At 50.5% G+C, this 23,318-nt stretch overlaps 1 protein-coding gene across 2 annotated transcripts in view; it reads right to left on the minus strand.

Moving 5' to 3' along the window:
* The window catches only part of ATL1 (atlastin GTPase 1), an 80,073-nt gene that overhangs the window by 34,218 nt on the left and 22,537 nt on the right, over nucleotides 1-23,318 (minus strand). The window contains exon 1 of one of the 2 annotated variants that reach the window (XM_084630822.1): nucleotides 11,896-11,997. The exons of the other annotated variant lie outside the window; for it this stretch is intronic. Coding sequence (XP_084486948.1) covers nucleotides 11,896-11,929 — 34 coding nt within the window. The 5' untranslated portion in view covers nucleotides 11,930-11,997. Of the gene's footprint in view, nucleotides 1-11,895; nucleotides 11,998-23,318 lie in introns of those variants that run through there. 2 annotated transcript variants of the gene reach the window in all.

Consider the following 23,318-nt stretch of genomic DNA (forward strand, 5'->3'; position numbering starts at 1 on the left):
ACACGCTCCATATGCCTCCGAAATGCTGACACGCAGCTGCAAATGCAGTGTCTGCAGACGAGAAAACTAGACAAACTGTGTATCACTGTGGCAAAAGCTTGGCATGTGCATGCAGCTATGAGAGATCATATTACAGGAATGGGTCTTTGGAAAGCAGCCAAACGTAATCAATTCAGCATTGTGTGTTTCTTGGGAAAGAGCCCCGCCCTGCAGCCCGTACTGACAGGAACGGTCTCAGTAGAGATGGATCCCGTGAGTAAAGGTTCCGCAGCCAGGCTCTTAGAAAACCAGTGGGTGCACGTCTGCTCTTCAAGCGCTACTCACATGAGTCCTTGCCTGCACGACTAAGCCCTTCCTCAGAGAAGTAAGAGTTTGCAGGACTGGGCCTTCTGCCTTTGGAACCTAATTAGCAAAACTGGAGGTCGGCCCATGGATTGAACCTAGGGCTCCTATTCTGGCCTCCTGTCAGTTGAATCATGTGACTGGAAAGTTGGTTGGAAATAAGCAAAGAGAGTGGGGCGTGGGGGGGGGGAACTTCAGTGAACTACTTCATCAGTCTGCCTTTATTCCTCTGAACTCAAACATGAAACTCCTGCCTCATGCTGCTCATCGCACAAGGTTTTTCACACACGAGGACTAGTCTGAATCCTGCCCGGTTCAGTAGCAATGACGGTTGGGAGTCCTCTTTGAAACTGTCTTTATCCAGACTGTCTACACTGAGAAACCACCACTGTGTTACTAAGAGTGGCCTCACCAGACAGGCCCAGGACTGAATGGTCATGGGGAATAAAATTAAACTCCTCCCCCTGGGTGTGATCTCTCTAAGATCCTTCTGGAGAGGACTTCAGGCTCTAGGACAGGGAGTCTGGCCCTTACGAACGACATCAATGAAGGGCTCTTACTCAGACTTGGCCTACCCCCATTTTAACTGCACGTGTTTTACTCAGCCCTGCTCCTGCGGCCGGGGTTCTGCTCACTCTGCTCATGCTGAACGAACACAAAGCAAGCCAGCCAGTCAGCTACTGTAATGTGAGTCCTCAAGGGCCTGGAAGAGGCAGCTTCGTTTTGAGCCTATGGCAGAGCTGAGTGGTAGCAGAAATCTCATGTCCTGTTCCTCGAAGGATGCTTGCCCAGAATCCTGCATTTTAGCAGCCTGCTTGGAAGTTTAAGCAAAATGGTGAAAATGAAGATTAAATTGAGACGCTACTGGACAGTGTGCGGGGAGGAGGGAGAGAAAGGGGTGGGTGATCTGGACAGCTGAGTTGCTCAGTTCCCTCAGGGAGGGGGATGCAGTGAGGTGGTTGTGAAAGTTGGAAAGGACTGGCTGGTAAAGCTCTCTTTTTGACGGTCTCAAGCTTTGGTTGCTCTAATAAATTTGTTAGTCTCTAAGGTGCCACAAGTCCTCCTGTTCTTTTTACAGATACAGACTAACACGGCTGCTACTCTGAAACCTGTCATTATGCCAAATATATATAGTATTAAAAATGGCACACTTCAGGGAAGGCTTATCAGCCCAACCTTCTTTAATATTATGATAAATGATCTTCCCAAACAAATAAATGCTGGGGAAGTGTCACTCAGTTGGCAGGTGATTGTGCTCTGTGGCTTAGGAACAGGAATACTGAGGCGGCAGAAAAGAGAATCAAGCAAGCATTGCAAGTTTCTTCAGACTGGGAAAATGCCGGGGGTTTCAAGTCCTCCATTACTAAAATTGAAAGAATTGACCTTTACAAAAGGGAACATAGGCGATGACTCCGTGGGTGCTGGAGCACCCACAGGGAAAAAATGGTGGGTGCTGAGCACCCACCGGCGGGCCCCGTGGATCAGCACCTCCCCCTCCCTCCCCATGTTTCCCGCCCACCGCAATCAGCTGTTTTGCGGCATTCAGGAGGCTCGGGGGGAAGGGGGGAAGAGCGAGGATGCGACGCGCTCGGGGGAGGGGGCAGACCTGGGTGGGAAGAGGTCGGTCTAGGGGTGGAGTGGGGTCGGGAAGAGGCGGGGCGGAGTGGGGCCTTGGGGGAAGGGATGGAATGGGGGTGTGGCCTGGGGCAGAGCCGGGGGGGGTCATGCGCCCCCCCAGCACTTTGTAAAGTCGGACGCCTGTGAAAGGGAAAGCTACAAAAGGATGTAAACTGTATCAGTATGGAGAACAAATAGATAAAGTTAGAAGGTTTAAATTCCGTGGGGTAATATTTGATACCAAATTACTTTGGAAAAATTTTATATAGAGTTAGAGTATGTTAAAGATAAATGCAAAGGAAGGATCAGTCGACTGAAAAGTATTTCTGGGACTCACTGCGGGGTGGGGGCAGAGAAGAAAGCACGGCTGCTGGCATACGGAGCCTCAATCAGCCCAGTTATTGACTATGGCTGCCAAGCTTTTGGGTCAGCATTAAAATCAGAACTGAAAAAAATCTGATTTAATACAAGCCCAGGCACTGTGAGTTGCGTGTGGTGCATTTATTAAAACACCCATATGCACGCTACACACAGCTGCTAGTGAAATGCCAGTTACACTATGAATGAAACTACTGGACCTAACTTTCTGGGCCAAAGTTAATGGGAATTAGAAGGATGAAAGTACCAAAGAACTATATCAGGATTGTTGGGAAGTCAATAGGCATGTGCCATGGGATGTATTTACCCCATGCTAGCCTGGCAACCAGGGGGTTAATGCAGGAACTGCTGGCCAGCGCTGATGAGCAGCCTCACAGCAGCTGGGAGAATGAAAGAGCTGAGAAGCAGAAGGACAAGGCAGCTACCAGAGGAGCAAACAGGCACGGAAACCGCCCTGAGACAGCCCCCAGAGCAGGGATGACCAGATCTACAGGCTGGAGAAGCCCACAGAGCCCTGGGGGATAGGAAGGAGCTCAGGACACAGCAGGAGTTACCAAGACCTGATTCTGCCTGTCTAGTTCAGGGCCCTGAGCTGGAACCTAGTGGAGTGGGTGGGCCTAGGTTCCTCCTCGGAGACCTCTTAAGAACCAAAGGGGTTTCTAGCTCCCCTGAGTATCAGGACCAGCTGACCCCCGCCCCCCCAGTATAAGGAGAGAACCCACACCCCCAGCAAGGCTGATGCTAACACCCTTCTTAGCCCAGAACGGGGCTAACATCGAGACTCAGGCAAGAGGAACTGATGGGCCACCCTGCCAGATCGAGCGAACCCTGTGCAACACTCCATCTGACCAAAGGGGGCGCTGTCACACCAGCCCACCAGCCCACAGAGCCCTATAGCACACCATTCTAGAACTCCGCATGCCGTTCGAGTTAAAATGTACACGCATGTGTTGAAAGATCAGGAAAAGCTAAACAAAGTCAAAACTTCAAGTCATGGGGAAATTAGTAATGGACGGGAAGCCGCACGTTTGAGTGTGGATTTGGATTTATTTTACAACCTTACATGTAAAAAGGAGACAACAGGTATAAAAAATGAAGTGTACCAGCATACAGATGAAAAGTGAAGTCATTTTTGTCAAATATATACAAACGGGTCCAAAAAAAAATAATAGGAAGAGCAGGGACAGCATATTGTCTACCAAAATTTGCCTAAAAGAATATCTGATTTTGTAGCGGTCACGACAGCTGAGCTAGTAGCAATAATTAAACTAGATCTAGGCTGGACCACCAGCCATGGTGGTCATTTTTTCAGACTCAGTATCAGAACTTATGGCAGTAAAAAAGGGTGTCTCTGTATGTAAAAGTGATTGAATCAGTGAAATTACATTTCTAATAACAGAGTTAGTACAGATGGGGATACAAATAGCATTAGCCTGGATCCCCAGCACATATCAGGATAACAGGGAACGAGCTAGCAGACAAAGCAACTAAAAGCTCTACAAGAAATGGAAGGATTGACACAGAAATACCCTTGAGTAAACAAGACCCCAAAAGCTGAGTACAGAAAAATTTAAAGGAAGAATGGCAAAAAATTTGGATTAGTGAAAAAAGAAGATTTACAACAGGATTGCTTGTCCTACCTGAGTTCCAAAACGTGTGGTTACATAGTCACTTGGCATTCAGCATGCTGGTGCACGAGTCCCACTCCAGAGCCTGGCTCAACCATTCGTGTCCACCATATTTGCCTGTTTCACCATACACTGCTTAGATGCCCAAAACTGATGTGCAGTGATTTAACATCTGTGAGCCTACACAGTCTAGCCTCTGTCTCTATGAACCGCCATTGTGCAGCCTGTGTGGCTCAGACACTGGGAACGCACGGTACGTGAATCAACAGAACCCGAACGATATTTGAAACCACAGTAGCAAGTTGTAGAATACTTTCTACCATGACTAGGTACACATTGCCCATCTCATTTTAGAGATCTATACGGTGACAAGGGTGATGTCTTTAAAATCTTGTGGCCGGAAAGGGCGACTTTGGCACAGAAAAGCAGATCTCCCTCCTAGGAGGCAGTGGAAGGGTTCTGTCCCTTGTTAATGGGCACCAGCTACGCTACTGTTCAGCAATCTCTAAAACCAGTTTCAGAAAAGAGCCTTGGCCTTGGCTCTGACAGGATTGTGGCCACTCCCGTATCTTGTTTCAAAATAAGAGTCAATGCCAGTGATTACCACTGCAAGGGAGAAAGAGAGGACTTTATTGGCACCCACTGATATCAAAGGAACCCCACTGAAACAGAGGGCTAATATAGGAGGGGCACCCAGGCTATGCATGGTAGTGGGTAGTGTCTTGTTGAGGTGCAAATGCTGGGGATACTAATTGGAATCCATGCCTCAGCCTCAGTGGCGGATTAACGGGGGCCTGTGCCCAGGGGCCCCAGCCAATTTGGGGGCCCCCATGAGTGCCGGAACTGTAGTCCCACACCCTGCTCCTACTCTTTCCCCTGGGGCCCTGCCCCCTGGGCAGGCCGGAAGCTGGAGCCGGGCCAGAGCTGCCCAGGAAGCTCGGATCACTGTGGGAAGCCCTGGACCCTCTGCTTAAATAAATTTAGGTCTAACCCCACAACTGAAATCCACATCCAACAATCACAGCTCTACAAATGTTGCCTCCTGGCGAGTATATTTCCCATCAGGCACTAGGTCTTCTCCCTCTCTCAGCAAACCTCCATGTTTTTAATTGATTTCTTTTTACCCTTTTGTTGTTACAATACCCTCCCACCTGGTGAAAATAAACCAGATCACTTGGTAAATGTGCCATGAAATTGCATGAGATGGCACGAAATACATTTTAAGGAAATATGTATTTGTATTGGTTGTTTTGTTTGAAAATATATTTTACCGGCTTGACAGACCTTAATGTACTCTCTGGAGTCATTTCTCTGTTGGGGAAATTTGTGATTAGCTACTTTATTACTGTCATACCAGAGCCTCTATGAAATGCATATATTTCTCAAGCATGCTATACTAGGCTAAGAACTGCCATGTCTTTTTTAAAAGGAGTATGTGTAGCAAGGATTTCCAAAAAGAAATAGCATGGGGCTAACACCTCCCTCACAGGGGAGAAGCCCACAAAGCGAGCAAGAAGCTCTCCTGGAATTCCCACAGCCGTTTTCGAGGCTTGGCCAGCCCCACAGAGTGGGGAGCGCGGGGCAGTGCCCTGTGCCACAAGAGGTCAGATCCTCAGATAATTGCCACACCTAGAGCTGGAACAATTTTCACCAACTGCCCCAATCTCTCCAGATCCAAGTGGCTTTTGAAGGTGAATCAATGGACCTCCAGCGCCCCTGCCCTTTTGCTTCCCATGCTACCGCTGGCTGACTCACCCCACAGCTGTGGAGGGGCCCAGGACTATTAATGCTGCCCCTGATACCTGTGGGCTCAGCAGAGGATGACACAGTAGAATGTAGCTGCTTCCATGTGCCACTCCCTCTTCCCCACCCCAAATCATGCAGCGAGCAAAGGGAGGAGCTTCTACGAGTTAGGGAATGATGCCACGAATTCCAGCTCCCCACCCCCGCCACTGGGCCAATCCAATAGACCTTGGACCCTTCCATTAGAAGCAGAGGTTCTGATCTAGCCCTTGGTTATTTTTAACCAAATTTATTTAACCAAATTCTGGTTAAATTCTTGGCCAAACGTTCCTGCCCCAACACCCACTGTTGGAGCTGCGCAGTAACAACAAGAAAGCACAAGAACCAGGATTGTCAAGAGTGCCTGCTAACTCTGAGTGCCCGACATCAGAGGTGTCGTCAACTCTTGCAGTTTTCCTTGACTCTCGCTGTGGTGGGGTATACAAACCCCACACCGGGCCCGAAGGGGTTAAAAGGCAATACCGGGCCCAGGTAGCCCTGCCCAGCATGCTCCAGCTGGAGGAGCTGGTTCAGAGCTCAAAAGCCTAGGCTACAGGACAGACAGGCCTTCCCTGGAGAGCCTGACAGTGGACCACAGAGTAGGTAAGGCAGAGCCTTCTTCACACACACTTCCCCTTTCAGGTGGAGAAGGTCCTGCTCACTTGGACTCTTTTGTTAAGGCATTGACTGTTTGGGCTATAGGGGCCACACCCCAAACCGAAGGAGCACATAGGTAAGAAATAGCCCAAGGTAATGCACTTAGACTCTCTGAAGGAAGGACCCTGCTGATGTTGCTTCCCAAGGGCCTTGGATGGGACCTAGTGGAAACGGAGGACCTGGGGGTTCCCCTACCATGTCCCCTTTAATGGCAAAGGCCCAGATGTGGGTGGAAGCCAAAACAGTCCTGGCCTAAGGTTGGGAACCAGGCATCTCTACTGCTCTGACAGAGAGACAAGGGGCTGGAGGTCAGGTGCACTAGCTGCTAGGCTGCCTGGCCCACCGAGCACCCTTTCACACTTGCAACATTTGGTGTTTTTCTTAAAGCTGTTGCTGCTGGAATCAAGATTGCCTATGAATCTCAGCTTTCTTTGTGCATGGGGGGGAAGTAGATTTCTATCCATCATTGTTGCAGGGAAAATGCTTGAACATGTGACCTAATGCTCCCCAGAAGCCAGAAGGTGAAGAAAAAGAACTCATTATTTATTACTTTGGCTTAAAAGATCATAAGACTTTTTAATGATGATTTTTGAAAGCTTGGATCAGCATTTGAGACACCCTGAAGGGGCCTAATTTTCAGAGGATGGGTTCTCAGCGCTTTCTGAAAATCAGACCCTGTTGAGGGCTCTCAAAATCACAAGTCCACATCCATTTTGAAAAGCTTGGCTAAGAAGCCTGAACCTGCTTGTCCCTTTCATAGTTATAAACACTGAATTATTTCAATATGGGCCTTTCTTATTCCAGAACTGAGTCCTTTATATGATATGTTCCGATCTGTGTTGGTTTTTTTAAAATTTATTTAATGAGTGCATTATAAGCCTCTACAGGCAGAGATTTCTAATGACTTTACCCTAGTGGCAGGCAGCACTGCTGAACATATGCAAGTGAAAACTACAAAAGATTTCAAAAGAAGGATATGTAACCTCTGTAACCCTCAAATCAAGCTTGCTGAGTTTTAAAGAACCCATTAGGGCTCAGACTAGCAGTCCTTAGTTAGGCACAACCAAGGACTGTATTCTGTTACTTAAAGAAAAAATGTCTGCTATTTATATATACAGCGCTTTCTTAAGGGTGAAATTCACCCTATAGCAGACAGCAGTTGTGAGGTCTATCCACCACTTAACACTATATGCTCAAGCGACCCATAAACTTTGTGTTGGCCCTCGGTAAATTTCACCCTTCATGAAAGTATTATGTTGAGAGGTGTATTCAGGGGTACATGTACGTTACAGGAAGCTAGTTTTGATAGCAAATGAGAGGTAATTATTTTGGGTTCTGAACAATTGTTTTCCTAAAATTGTTCTTTAATCTCTTAAATGAACAGATCTTTTTACCAAGAGACAAGAAGGGAAAGTTTATACCAAGCAGTTAGCTGGGGAACTATCAGTCATGACAAAGAGGAGCTAACTAGAACAAAGCTTATGCTATTTAAAAATCATGTTCTTTTTTTTTGAATACACGTAAGCACATTTTAAACACAGCCAGAAGCTTTCTGCAGAGCCCCAGTCTCCTGCATTGGCAGCTGGGCTAAAGAAACTGGCATTGGAGGAGCCATTACAAAGAGTGATGTGACTACACAATATTGCAGCCACTCACACAGTCAAAGAACATCACGGAGGCAGGGGACAGGTCACAGTTTTTATTGCTTAAATGTACATTTTTATTTCAGGGGACCTTCTTCTAATAAAAAAGCACCAGCATTTAACACTCAAGTTATGCCTGCAATATCTGCATGCAAGGCTGAGTGTGCGTGAAATCATAGTCTAGGAATATACCAGCCTCTGTGGGTCTCTTAGGCTGTGATTTTGATCTGTCGCCGGAATGCAGCAAAAGGTGACTGATCCCATTTCTACAATAAAGATCCCCTTAGATTCATAAATGGTCCTGGGTACTTTCCAACTTCCAAGACCCCAGCTGAGGCCTTGATTCTGCAAAATGCTCGAGCATGAGCCTAAGTCACATTTACTTCAATGGAACTTATGAACGTGCTCACAGTTTAGCACATATTTAATGGATTTGCTGGACTGAGGCTTTTCTTAAGAATCTGATCTATTATTTAACTCTATTTAATTCTGTCCATTCCTTTGAATGTTCTTTTCGCTGATGGCAGTGGAGTGAAAAGAACATATGGAAATAACATATCTTTTTGTGCAATACTGCAATGGGACACCAAGTAATAGGAATAATTTAGTGCGATACAATTTACAGCTATTGCAAAACTCATCAGAAGCTCTTCCCCATGGTAGAGTGCTAAGTTCCCTCTAGGGCCGCACAGACGTGCCGCAGGGAGAGGTGCCTCTCCCTGGGCCCCAGGCCCTGACCCCGACCCCGGAGCTGTTGCGGCTGGGGAGAGGTGCCTCTCCTCTGGCCCCAGATCTGCTGCCCAAACCCCTCATCCCCAGCCCCACCCCAGAGCCCACACCCCCAGCCAGAGCCCTCACCCCTGCACCCCAACCCTCTGCCCCAGCCCTGAGCCCTCTCCCACACTCCGAAACCCTCGGCCCCATGCCTGCCACACATAACAAAATTCATTCCGCACCTGGATGTAAAAAATTAGAGGGAACACTGGTAGAGTGAGGGTCTCGATACCTTCCCTGAAGCTGGAGTTAAACCAAGGATTGATTTGATGGACTTTGCCCGTTTTTCTCCCCAGATGCCCAAATCCTCCATTTGTATACGTTATTCAAATGGTTACGCCAGCTTCTTCAGCAAATAATTCCCAAGCTTGTAGTTCATTGGAACGGGAAATCTTACCATCAGCTTTTCGAATGAAGGCATAATTTGTGTCTCTAACCAATACAGCACTTCTCACCCAGCTTTGCCACACAGGAACGTTCCCAAAAGTCAGATGCCACTAGCACTGAGTAGCTTTCAGGTGGGTGAAAAGTTCTGTTCTCCAGCAGCATTAAACAATGGCAAGGGAACTCCTCAGCGAAAATCCTTGACATCGCTCTCAGGGTGAACAGTCAGGGCTCGGTCATGAGCCCAGCTACACAAGGAAGGAATGGGGTGTTAGGAGGAGTCTCCTTTACTCTCCTGTGCAGGGTCCTGAATCGCCAACCCTTGCTTGAGGGGGAAAGCAGCAGCTGCCAGGCTATTCCTCCTCCAGCACAGGGGGGCTTGACTCCGCCCCACCAATGCACTCCGCTCTCAGCTTAGCCAACGTGGGGTGGCGGGAGGTGGAAGCTGCTCTCAACAAAGGGTATTCCTCCCCCCCTGGACCCAGTCAGCAGCAGTGACTAAACGATAACCCTCCCTGATCACAGTTCAGTCCCAGCCCCGTTCCTGTTCCCAGGCAGCTAGATTGGAAAGTGCCAATCCAACCCTAATGATCAATCTCCAGATTTTCCGATACCACAGAGAAAGCTGCATTCCCCAGGGGGGTGAAAACTCCCCCATGCTACGTGCCCTAGAGCTGCAAAAATCTGCACAGGAAGAATCTCTCCAATCACTGTGCTTTCTCATGGTGGCAGTTAGCAGCAGGACATGAGGGGAGATGGGGATTCTTGTCCTACAGGGTGTGAAGAAGGCGGGGGGGATGAGATGACTTTCCCAGGCAGCAGAGAGATTGAGGAAAAGTGCTGGGTCTTATCACAACCCAGAAGCAGCTGGAAAGGGTTCCCTGAGTATGATCCTGTGACACCCTCATCCCCACCTAAAAAGAGAGGAGGAGTCGTCTGCCACGGAGAAGGCTGGACCAAGGGTGAGTCTCGGGAGGGCTAAATGAAGCTCACAGATTCTACCTAGATTGGCCGGACACCTGGTGTCCCATGCTGAGAACAAGCCCTGTTGGTTGAGGCAGACTGGGAAGAGGAGAACCCAGAGAACCAGCCCCTCTGTAAAACTGGCCAGAACAGGAAAAGAGAGGAGATGCAATTCCTCAGCATGTGCCCCTCTGTAAAGAGGGATGACAGTGCATTAAAATGGTGTGTGACATTAGTGCCTATTGAAAGGTGCAGGACTGACAGCCTGGCTAGGGCGCGCCTATTCATTCACCTTGTCTCTGGGCTACAGGGACCACTTCAAGGGAGCAGGGAGCTCAGTATTCACATCTAATTATTTGCCTCTCGGCTGAGAGTGCAATGCCATCAGAGGAGCTAGCTACGGCCAGGCGGGGTGGCTCTGTGACCTGGCCACCCAGAACTGTACTGAGATCACTGGTGTCTTTTCACAGAGGCCACTGAGCACCTGTCAGTTGGGAACGGCTTCCAGCCTCTGGCCACCGGATTGAAATAGGTGACCTAGATCTGAAAGGTGCCCCTCACCAACCTCCACGCCCCCCATACGGAGAGTCCCCTCTGCACACAGATCTCCATCCCCCACAGAAGGAAGAGTCAGCCCCCTCCACAGCACCATCCTACAACCCCCTGGGCACCCCATGGGGAAAGGATGGAGGCTGGGAGGGAGTAAAAGGAAAAGCCTCTGCCCCCAAGGAGATTCCCCCCAAACTGTAGGCCCTGAAACCTATATCTGCAGCAGGGTGGGGCTTCCCCAGATCACTTGGGAAGGAATTTCACAGGGATTCCTCTATCCCAGCCCCCGGCACAGGATAGGAGGAGCTGAACCCTAGAGAAGGAAAGCCCCAGAGCAGCCTCCTTGCCCCTAGCGCTTTGCACCAGCCCCGCACCTGAGGGATACATCAATCTGCAGTTTCCTTTGGAGGCAGCTGAGTTAGGGAGTTTACCATGGCGGAGGCTGGTAAAGCGTGGCAGGAAGACGAAGGGCCTGATTTCGGGAGGGGCCGGGCACCCGCAGCTCCCACTGACTTCAGCTGGAGGGGCGGGGGGGCCTGCTCAGCATTTCTGCACATCAGGCCGAAGGGTCAGAAATGCACCCCTGTGCGAAGGCCGGTGCAGCAGGGACACCTGCCAAAGAGACCCCCGGGGGGAGGTGAGCGGGGCCAGCAGGGCGAAGGCAGCCCCGGTGACCTGCCCCCCAGCACAGAAGGAAGCTGGGCCAGAGCTGGGGGGGACAGCTCCAGCCTCCTCCCTGGCCAGGGCTCCAGCCTCCTCCCTGGCCAGGGCTCCGGCCTCCTCCCTGGCCAGGGCTCCGGCCGCCCCTCTCGACCCACCTACCCCCCCCTTCCCCGGTCCCGGACCGGGCGGGGGCGGGAGTGTCGGGGATCCCCCCAGCAGAGCCCCCCCTTGTGCCGACACTGCGCACGCAGCCCCCCCCCCCCAGGCTGCGGCTGCCCCCCCCGCCGCAGCCCGGCCTGAGCGCCGGGGAACAAAGCCGAGCCCTGCCCGCCGCGCCCCGCAGCCGGCCCCGGCTCCCCCGGCCAGGGCGACCCCCGCGGGGGATGGAGCCGGCGCCCGGCCGCGCCGGCCCCGGCTGCTGTCCAAATGCTGGCGGGGCGGGGCCGGGCCGGGGCTCGGGGCTGGGGGATCGGGGCAGCGCCGGCCCCGGCCGCCCCCCCGCGCCCGCCACCTACCCCAGCTGTTCCTCCCCGCGCGGCTCCTGGCCATGGCTCCGGCTGCGCGGCCCTCGGGAGCTCCGGGCGGGCTGCGGCGCCGCGTCTGAGCGGGCGGCGGGGGGCGGGAGCGCGGGGGGTGAGCGGCGGCTCCGCGCACGCCCCGGGCACACCCACGGGCACGCCCCCTGCCCCCACCCCCCCGCACCCACCCCCCAACGCCCCCCCTGCCCCCACCCCCACGCACCTACCCCCCAACGCCCCCCCTGCCCCCACCCCCCCGCACCCCCCCGCACCCCCCCCAACGCACCCCCCCGCACCTACCCCCCAACGCACCCCCCTGCACCCCCCCCAACGCACCCCCACGCACCCACCCCCAACGCCCCCCCTGCCCCCACCCCCCCGCACCTACCCCCCAACGCCCCCCCTGCCCCCACCCCCCCGCACCCACCCCCCAACGCACCCCCCCTGCACCCACCCCCCCGCACCCACCCCCAACGCCCCCCCTGCCCCCACCCCCCCGCACCTACCCCCCAACGCCCCCCCTGCCCCCACCCCCCGCACCCCCCCGCACCCACCCCCCAACGCACCCCCCCTGCACCCACACCCCCGCACCCACCCCCCAACGCACCCCCCCGCACCCACCCCCAACGCCCCCCCTGCCCCCACCCCCCCGCACCTACCCCCCAACGCCCCCCCTGCCCCCACCCCCCCGCACCCCCCCGCACCCACCCCCCAACGCCCCCCCTGCCCCCACCCCCCCGCACCCACCCCCCAACGCCCCCCAACGCCCCCCCTGCCCCCACACCCCCGCACCCACCCCCCAACGCCCCCCCTGCACCCACCCCCCAGCACCCCCCTGCACCTACCCCCCAATGCACCCCCCCTGCACCCACCCCCCTGCACCTATCTCCCAACACCCCCCCTGCAGCCACCCCCCAGCACCCTCCCTGCACCTACCCCCAACACCCCCCCTGCACCCACCCCCCTGCACCTACCCCCCAACGCACCCCCCCTGCACCCACCCCCCAGCACCCTCCCTGCACCTACTCCCCAACGCACCCACCCTGCACCCACCTCGCTGCACCTACCCCCCAACGCACCCCCGGGCACCCCCCTGCACCTACCCCCCAACGCACCCCCGGGCACCCCCCTGCAGCCCCCCCGCACCCCTCCTGCACCTACCCCCCAACGCACCCCCAGGCACCCCCCCTGCACCTACCCCCCAACACCCCCCCTGCACCCCCCAGGCACCTGCCCTGCACCCACCCCCCAACACCACCTGCACTCACCCCCAACACCCCCCAGGCACCTCCCTGCACCCACCCCCCAACACCCCCTGCACCCACCCCCCCAACAGCCCCCGGGCACCCTCCCTGCACCCCCTGCACCTACCCCCCAACACTCCCTCTGCACCCCCCAGGCACTTGCTCTGCACCCACCCCCCGACACCCCCCGGGCACCGCCCCTGCACCCCCTGCACCCACCCCCCAACACCCCCTGCACCCCCCGGGCACCTGCTGTGCACCCACCCCCCAACACCACCTGCACCCACCCCCCAAAACCCCCTGCACGCCCGGGCACACCCCCCGCACCCACCCCCCAACATCCCCTGCACCCCTGGGCACACCCACTGCACACCCACTGCACACACCCCCCAAAACATATAGCACAGACCCAGTCCCACACACACCCCAGGGCCACACTCCCCAACACACCATACTGCACACACCCACACACACTGCATACATCAAGTGCCACGCAACACACCATGCGTACCGAACACACACTGCACACACCCAGCACCACACACACAATGCATCCAGAGCCATGCACACATACTGCACGTACCCAAAGCCACACACCCCAACACACACACACACACACTCTGCGCACACAGAGCCACACAACACACATAGGGCACGCTCACCAGCACACACCAAGAGCCACATACACAAAACCAGACAGCCCAACGCATACCCCGCACTAACCAACACACACACAAAGTCACAGACGCAGCCCCATACACCCCTACATGCGCATATACACAGATGGTAGACACCCCCCCCAACACACACTCACGGCACATGCTCACCGACACACACCCAGAACCACAGAACACAGAACCACACACCGCAACACACTCACAGAGCCATGCACCCCGAAACATACACACAATGCACACTCACCAACACACACAGAGCCACGTAACACAAAGCCAAACACCCCTGCCTACATGCACATCACACACACTCAGTGACACTCACCCAGAGCCACAAAACACACACACTAAGAGTCACACAACACAAATCCCCACACCCCAGTACAGGCACACCGCACACTCAGGGGACACACACACAGTCACACAACACAGAGCCACAAAGGTCCCAACACACACATCCCACACACACACTCAATGACACACAGGATGCACACACACAGTGTAACCTCGCTGGCACACCAATACACACACAGAGCTCTCAAGCGCACACTCACCAACGCACACATGGAGCCACACGCCCCACCACATACAACACAGAGCCACACTCACCACCGCACAACACAGAGCCAGACATCCAGCACACTCAGCACAGAAACACCCCCCCAAAACACACACACAACCACTCACCCCAACACACACAGCAGAGATACACACTTCAACACAAACTCACACACATACAGTACATAGAGACACACATCACACACAGAACCACTCACCCCAACACACACAGCAGAGATACACACTTCAACACAAACTCACACACATACAGTACATAGAGACACACATCACACACACACAGAACCACTCACCCCAACACACACAGCAGAGATACACACTTCAACACAAACTCACACACATACAGTACATAGAGACACACATCACACACACACACAGAACCACTCACCCCAACACACACATACAGTGCACTCACCGGCTTGCGCCCACACACACACACACAGGCACATACCACAACATAGAGTGCACATAACTGCAAGGCACAACACACACACAAATGGTGTGCACAACTACACACCTCACCACAGTGCACAGAGCCTGGCACAGCCAGCACACACCCCAATACACACACACAACTCCGAGCTCAGCTCAAAGATATACAGCCCAACACACACACAGCATAACTCCACACCCTCTAACACACGTAGTCCCAGCACATAAAGCCAGAGACCACCGTGTGGAGACACCTCCCCCAGACAGATAGAAACACACACAACACAGTGTGTGTGGGGAGTCGTGCCAACACACTGTCGTATACATTGATGTCAAACCACTTTTCGGTCCCTGCAATCAAATCATTTAAATGGGGCAGCTAATTCTACATCCTCCAGCTTCCCCAGTCATGCCATCAGTCATCTATCCTAGTGCCCTGGGGGAAATACCCACTCGGGAAATGCAACCTAGATGGAGCTACTATAAGGTGGGTGCAAAACTGGTTGGAAAACCATTCCCAGAGAATAGTTATCAGTGGTTCACAGTTGTGCTGGAAGGGCATAACAAGTGGACTCCCGCAGGGATCAGTTCTGGGTCCGGTTCTGTTCAATATCTTCATCAATGATTTAGATAATGCCATACGGAGTACACTTATAAAGTTTGCGGATATCAAGCTGGAGGGGTTGCAGTGCTTTAGAGGATAGGATTAAAATTCAAAATGATCTGGACAAACTGGAGAAATGGTCTGAAGTAAATAGGATGAAATTCAATACGGACAAATGCAAAGTACTCCACTTAGGAAGGAACAATCAGTTGCACACATACAAAATAGGAAATGACTGCCTAGGAAGGAGTGCTGCGGATAGGGATCCGGGGGTCATAGTGGACCACAAGCTAAATATGAGTCAACAGTGTAACACTGTTGCAAAAAAAGAGAACATCATTCTGGTATGTATTAGCAGGAGTGTTGTAAGCAAGACACAAGTAATAATTCTTCCACTCTACTCCTCTCTGATTAGTCCTCAGCTAGAGTATTTTGTCCAGTTCTGGGCGTCACATTTCAGGAAGGATGTGGACAAATTGGAGAGAGTCCAGAGAAGAGCGGCAAAAATGATTAAAGGTCTAGAAAACATGACCTATGGGGGAAGATTGAAAACACTGGGTTTGTTTAGTCTGGAAAAAAGAAGACTGAAAGGGGACATGATAACAGCTTTCAAGTATGTAAAAGGTTGTTACAAGGAGGAGGAAGAAAAATAGTTTTTCTTAACCTCTGAGAATAGACAAGAAGCAATGGGCTTAAATTGCAGCAAGGGAGGTTTAGGTTGCACATTAGGAAAAACTTCCTAACTGTCAGGGTGGTTAAGCACTGGAATAAATTGCCCAGGGAGGTTGTGGAATCTCCATCATTGGAGATTTTTAGGAGCAGGTTGGACAAACACCTGTCAGGGATGGTCTAGATAATTAGTCCTGCCTCGAGTGCAGGGGACTGGACTAGATGACCTCTCAAGGTCCCTTCCAGTTCTATGATTCTATGATCCCCAACACACAGAGAGAGAAAGATACATCAACACAACAACCACAAAGCTGCAGTTGATCAGGGCCCCAGCTACCTCAGAAACCACTGCCCTCTTGAGAACTGCATGGTGAGGGGCCTCTTTTGCCAGCTCATGGGAGCCTAGGGGAAAGGGTGCTTCTGGGTGTGGAGCTCACTCACCCCTGGAATTTGATCCCACCAAAAAGACATCTGAACCTCAGGGTGACATGTAAGATGCATCTCTCCTGCCGGGTTTTCTAGTCACACTGGGCGCTTGAGTCCTCTAATAGTTAGGACCTGATTCATCACCCTGTTACACCAGTTTTATGCTGGGCTAACTCAGATGAAAATAGTGCAGGCCCCATGATGTAAAACATGTGTAACAAAGTGGTGAATTGGGCTCTTAATCTTCTGGGCACTAGCTGCTTTCCAAGGATTATTCCAGGATCTTGAATGGCTGTGATGAAGGGTTGTGGTTCATGTTGGATCTAAAATGCTCTTACATACATTATGAGTGTATATGTATAGACTTGTCCATATATTTGTCACAATGACATTACATTCGGGAATGTAAACGTAGGAATCATAGAATATCAGGGTTGGAAGGGACCTCAGGAGGTCATCTAGTCCAACCTCCAGCTCAAAGCAGGACCAATCCCCAATTTTTGCCCCAGATCCCAAAATGGCCCCCTCAAGGATTGAACTCACAACCTTGGGCTTAGCAGGCCAATGCTCAAACCACTGAGCTATCCCTCCCCCCATGGTAGAATGCTCTCTATCATGTACAGAACACACGTGGAAATGTACACTGAGACCCAACGTACTATAAACCAACTCACAGCCAATCAACAAGTTCATTTGCATTGCACGGTGATCTACATGGGCACCAAGGATGGCAGGGCTATAGCAGTAGTGACTTGCTTCATCAGTGTCAGTTTGCCATCTGTCCAGAAAAAAGGGGTAATGTCCTTTCTTGGTTTTGTTCTGTGCCCTGCAATGCCATCTTGCCAGATACAACCTCCCTACCTACTCTACCTTTTTAACAACAAAATAATCCTGAAGCTACAGCCTCCCTCAGCGTCCGCCCCTTGGAAGTAGCAGTGCCCATCACATCCCTGCAAACATCCCCAAAGCCACTTCATTGTTCTTCAGATTGCTCTTTATAACTGTCCTTTGCCCTGATGCCTACAAAAAAACTCAACAATGGTTAGGCTGCTGGCTTGCTGAGACCACTGCCGATCATGCTGACCAATATTGTCTCACGGCTTCCTTATATGGCCCCGTGTGTCCGTTCCCATCTCTTGTCTTAAACTTGGATTGTCAGCTCTTTGGGGCAGGATCTTTTTGGTCTGTGTTTGTGTGGTGCTTAGTACAATGGTGTCCTGCTCCATGACTAGGGCTCCCGGGTGTTATGACAGTGCAAACAATCAATAATAATACCACCACTCTGGAGCACAAAAAAGGGCAACCTGGAAATGTATTGGGGTGACAGGGAAACGAGAGGATGAGGATGGGCGGAATCTGGAGGCAGGAGAAGGGAATTCAGCCCCAGACTGATGTCATGCACAATGGTTCGTGGTGGAGAGGGTGACTGAGTTCTGTGACACAATCTGTGACGTTAAAGGGAAACTTATGACACTTATGCCATCTGTCATGCTGTATGTGGGGTGAACTAGTGCATCCCACTTCAGTTTGAGGAAGAGAAAATAATCAAAAGTAAATTGATGTTCTGCTCCGGCCACCTGCGTGTGCCAACCCAGTGTTTTGTCGTGCTCCCATTCACATACTGGTACTTCATTAGCAATACCTTATCCAGTGTTCTCCCTTCTGTATTTATGGCATCCCAGTGAAACGAGCAGCCTTTCAGATCTCCGAAACATTGGCTCACGTGTCAGCCGCTAGATCCTGCTGCACCCTAGACGGCCACGTGCGGCTGTCGCAGAGGAGCAGGGCAGGGTGATAGTGGATAACACGCTTTGAGACCCTTTCCAAGTTCCCCTTTAGATTTTTACAGTTAATGCCTGAAGTTGCAGCTACCTCTTGCTCCTCTGAAGAGGCCAAGAAGCAAAGGGCATTCTGGGATGTGTTTTGTGCTGGAGACTGTTGGAGGACTGCAGCCTTTGAAACAGAAAATGAAAGGAAATAACATTCGGAAGTTGGAGAGAAAAAAGGAAGGGAAAGGAGATCAATTCACTGGAAAGTCTGATGAGATCGAGTTGTGTGCAGTCCCCGCGTTCCCTCATTCCCTTTTGTGATCTGCCCACTAGGTCAGGCTCATGATGCTGCCTTTCAGAAGCTTTTCTATTTATTTTTCTTTCCACTCTGACTGCTGGGTTCAGGAACGGAAGGGGCTTGGGATGGGAGGAATATCAGGGAACATGTTTATCTCAGAGTGCTTAGGAAGTGACTTCTTTTCCAGATGGAGACTTAGGACCCCTACATCTTCATCTGCTGTGGTCTGTTTCTTCATTCACTTGGTTTGCAGCTCTCTCTCCTGCCAAGTTATTTAATGTGTCTGGCCTCTGAGCTGCCAGGTTATAGGGAGGCAGGGAAGCTGAGAGAGAGGCAGGGGGTGAGGCAATGGGGCAGAGGTAAAGATCCGGCCAATCACACAATGGAGGGGTTATTGAGAAACAGCAACACTGAGCTGAGGAATGAATGCAGTGTTGAGAGATGCCACCAAATGTGAGTGCCAAAAGAATATGATGGGACACAAGAGACAGCAGGATCCCTGGGGTTGAGAGACAACCAAGATTTACATTAAATAAATAATGTATTGTTCATTGACTTTGCTGGGGCAGTTTCATAATTTTGCCTTGATTTGACCGACTCATTTGCTAATCAGTGAGCTACAAAAACACCCCTTTGTTTATTCTTATTTGCATTACGGTAGCAGCTAGCCCCCCCAGTCACTGACCAGGACCCCACTGTACAGGCGGTGTACAGACACAGAACAAAAAGACTGTACTCAACCAGGTTGCTTTACATCTTCATGCATCTTTGCACATGTTAACCAAGTGGACAATGCAGTACTTCCACAAGATGTCTGAAAGACCCAAGTGTGGAAAATTTTCTGTTTGGTCCTCCTGAAAATACACTAATTCCCAGCAACATCACGGTACTCAGTATGTTCTGCTGATGATGAAAATGCTGCTGGCATTAAAGTTTTCTTGACATTAACACTGAGAGAAAACTATGCAAGCCCCAGTTCTTACCATGGTCAGATCTTCATCCCCATTTTAACTACAAAGAATGATTGAATTAATTCCTTCCTTCCTCTCAATGGACATATCACTTCTGCTTTGTCGACTTTTCCTCTTTCATCACTTCTGCTTTGCTGTGTGAGAAATTACAAAAGTGACTTTTTTATATCTGGAGATAGATCTTGATGACCCTAGTTCAAAGCGCTTTTTGTACCTGTGTAGTTCTGCTCTCATGTGATTGATATGGTAATATAGGTGATGGATGCCTTGTCAGGAATGCTTTCGCGTCTGCATTCCTACTCCCAGTGTTAAAGGGTCAGGTTTATGGGAAACACTGAAAAGCACGCAGGCAGACACAGGTTTTGTATGTTTGTTGCATTTCGTGATCCCTGAGGCCTTCATAAGATTTCTCAGCCCTTGTTTTTTTTACTAAAAATGTTTGCATGAAAAGCAGATCTTTGTTGCTTAGGTACTTATCGACTTGTGCAGATTGCTCCTCACATGAAGTCGCACTGCGGTTGTGACATCATAACCCTCTCCACAGCAACTACGTATGACATCACAGACAGGATTAGGATTTAAAGTAACTTCACAGGAGGTGGGGTGGTGTGGGCCTCCAGACTCTGCTGTAAGGAAGCCCCTGGGGAACGATGGTCTCACAGCCTGATCCCACCACCACCACACCAGAGATCACAGGTGCTTCTCCTGGCCTAATCCTTCCTACCAGAACAGAGACCCAAGGTCAAAAAGGGAAAGTCTGTTGTGCCTTGATCTGAGACCTGAAGGGTAGTCCATTCTTATGGCTTGATCCTTATGGTTTTAATTCCTTTTCTCTGTCCCATCTGGCTCTGACAAACACACACACACACACACACACACACACACACACTATAGTCAAAACATATCCCCTTCCTACAGTTTGATTATATTGTAAGTCAGTAACAAATGTCAACTATACACCAAAGCCTTTTGTTTCCCAGGCTTGTTTGTTTCTAGGATTTTTCCTGCAGATAGCTCATGGGAGAGGCTCTAACCCTCTTTTGTATCCTGGCAGAAACTAACTGAATGCACCGGCTGGCATGACTCTGCAATAATTGCACTGTTTGTTCCAGCAGGGCTCAAGCACCTGGTAACAGGAAGCAAAGACATATCCCTGTGCAGGGTCCTAGAGTCTTCCAGTCTATTTCAGACTCCTAATGCTAGTTTTAACCAAAGAAGCAAATTTCCCTGAGCAGTTTCCCTGAGCTCAGTTATTCTCCCTGAAATTGCCTGTTGTATTCCTCTTCACCTAATGCTCTGCCTTACGTAGAGGTTCCACCTGTGGGAGATATTGTAATCTAGATTGTTTACTTGCATTTGATTGCAAATGCTGCACTCAGCTGCAAAGTGTCCTGAGATAGGTTTGCATAAATTATATGACACAAACATAAATTATGTTCACTGGTGTCTCAATTTTCCTTTAGAAAAAGGCAAAGATTTACACCAGACCCTTTCACTGGAAAGGTTGCAGAGTGACAGCCGCGTTAGTCTGTATCAGCAAAAAGAACAAGGAGGACTTGTGGCACCTTAGAATATAACAAATTTATTTGGGCATAAGCTTTCATGGGCTAAAACCCACTTCACCGGATGCATGCAGTGGAAAATACAGTAGGAAGATAGATAGATAGATAGATACACAGAGAACATGAAACAATGGGTGTTGCCATACACACTACAAAAAGAGTGATCAATTAAGGTGAGCTATTATCAGCAGGAGAAAAAAAACTTTTGTAGCGATAATCAGGATGGCCCATTTCCAACAGTTGACAAGGTGTGAGTAACAGTTGGGGGTGTGGAATAAGCATGGGAAAATAGTTTTGCTTTGTGTAATGACCCATCCACTCCCAGTCTTTATTCAAGCCTAATTTAATGGTGTCTAGTTTGCAAATTAATTCCAATTCAGCAGTCTCGCGTTGGAGTCCGTTTTGGAAGTTTTTTTGTTGGAGAATTGCGACTTTCAGGTCTGTAATCGAGTGACCAGGGAGATTGAAGTGTTCTCCGACTGGTTTTTGAACGTTATAATTCTTGACGCAAAGGTCCTGATTGTGATCTCACTCACATTGTCTTACACTGGTATAACTCCCATGCGTGCAACCCTACAGAATATCTCTTAGATTGCCAACCCTCCAGGACTGTCCTGGAGTCTCCAGGAAGATTGCCATGTGATGAAACCTCCAGGAATATGTCCAACCAACACTGGCAACCCTAAATACCTCTCTTCCTCTGCATCTGAGTAAGCTGTTGAATCAGGAGTACTTAGGCCTGTACAGCCTGTTGCCTGCAGCGGCTGTATGTGATATCTCCAATATGGAAATGCAGACCATCTGCTTGCCTCAGTGATCAATGCCCGTGGCTGGCCTTCCCCACTGGCTTCTGACAGTGCCTCCAACTCCATTTCCCCTTGCTAGCTAGCTGGGTAGTTTAGCTCTCTCACCACACCAAAAACTCCACCCCTCACTGGAGTAAACAAAAATCCCAAACTGTCACCCCCCAGGCTTTTCTCTGGGTCACAGCCCTCCCCTGAGGGTCTGTCAATCTTCACCCCTCTCCAGGGTATAGCAGCAACATCCCTGTGACATTGCACTCTATATATGATTTTATAAAAATATGCTCATGAGCATGAATATAATGTAACTGGGATATACTTCATGCAAAAGGTCTCTTGAAAGGTATCGTTACAAAGCTTATAATCTACTGAGTGTGGTCATCCTATTTGTATAAATGCATCCCTCTTGTATCTGAAACTAGAAATATGAAATATAACTCTAAGGTCCTATTGTAGTTATGCAAAGTGTGGGCCATTAATGGTGGTTTGGAATCTTAATGGCTCCCATTAACCAGGACGATTAACTGTAGATGGCTCTGTTTTACTCGTAAGTCTTCCTGTATACCTATGGGCTGGCAAGTGGGTAATGAAGTCTTACAGTGACATGTGATCATGTCACGTGAACTGGAATCCATCTTTAACCTGGTGCTTTTCCATTAAGAAGTGGGATGGAAACCCAGGATGGGAACAAAGGATATCCGACTTATGCAAAAGATATATAAGTGGGTGGACAAAATAAAGGTGGTGGCCATCATGAGAAATCCCCTTGCTACCACCTGAGCTGGAACAAGGGCTGTACCAGGGGAAAGAATTGTGCCCAGACTAGGAAGGCATCCAGTCTGTGAAAGAAACTTATTGAAACGTCTCTGAGGGTGAGATTTTATCTGTATTCAGTTTTATTACTGTACTAGACTTAGACTTGCGTGTTTTGTTTTATTTTGCTTGGTAATTCACTTTGTTCTGTCTGCTATTACTTGGAACCACTGAAATCCTACTTTCTGTATTTAATAAAATCACTTTTTACTTATTATTTAACCCAGAGTATGTATTAATACCGGGGGGAGGGAGGGGAACAGCTGTGCATATCTCTCTATCAGTGTTATAGAGGGCGAACAATTTATGAGTTTACCCTGTATAAGCTTTATACAGGGTAAAATGGATTTCTTTGGGGGTTGGACACCATTGGGAGTTGGGCATCTAAGTGTTAAAACCAGGAACATTTATTAAGCTGCTTTCAGTTAAGTCTGCAGCTTTGGGGCACGTGGTACAGACCCGGGGTCTGTGCTGGAGCAGAGTGGCGTGTCTGGCTCAGCGAGACAGGGTGTTGGAGTCCCAGGCTGGCAGGGAAACCAGGTGCAGAAGTAGTCTTGGCACATCAGTTGGCAGCCCCAA

Source organism: Lepidochelys olivacea (assembly GCF_965140295.1).
Source record: "Lepidochelys olivacea isolate rLepOli2 genome assembly, chromosome: 6".
Taxonomy (NCBI): domain Eukaryota; kingdom Metazoa; phylum Chordata; order Testudines; family Cheloniidae; genus Lepidochelys; species Lepidochelys olivacea.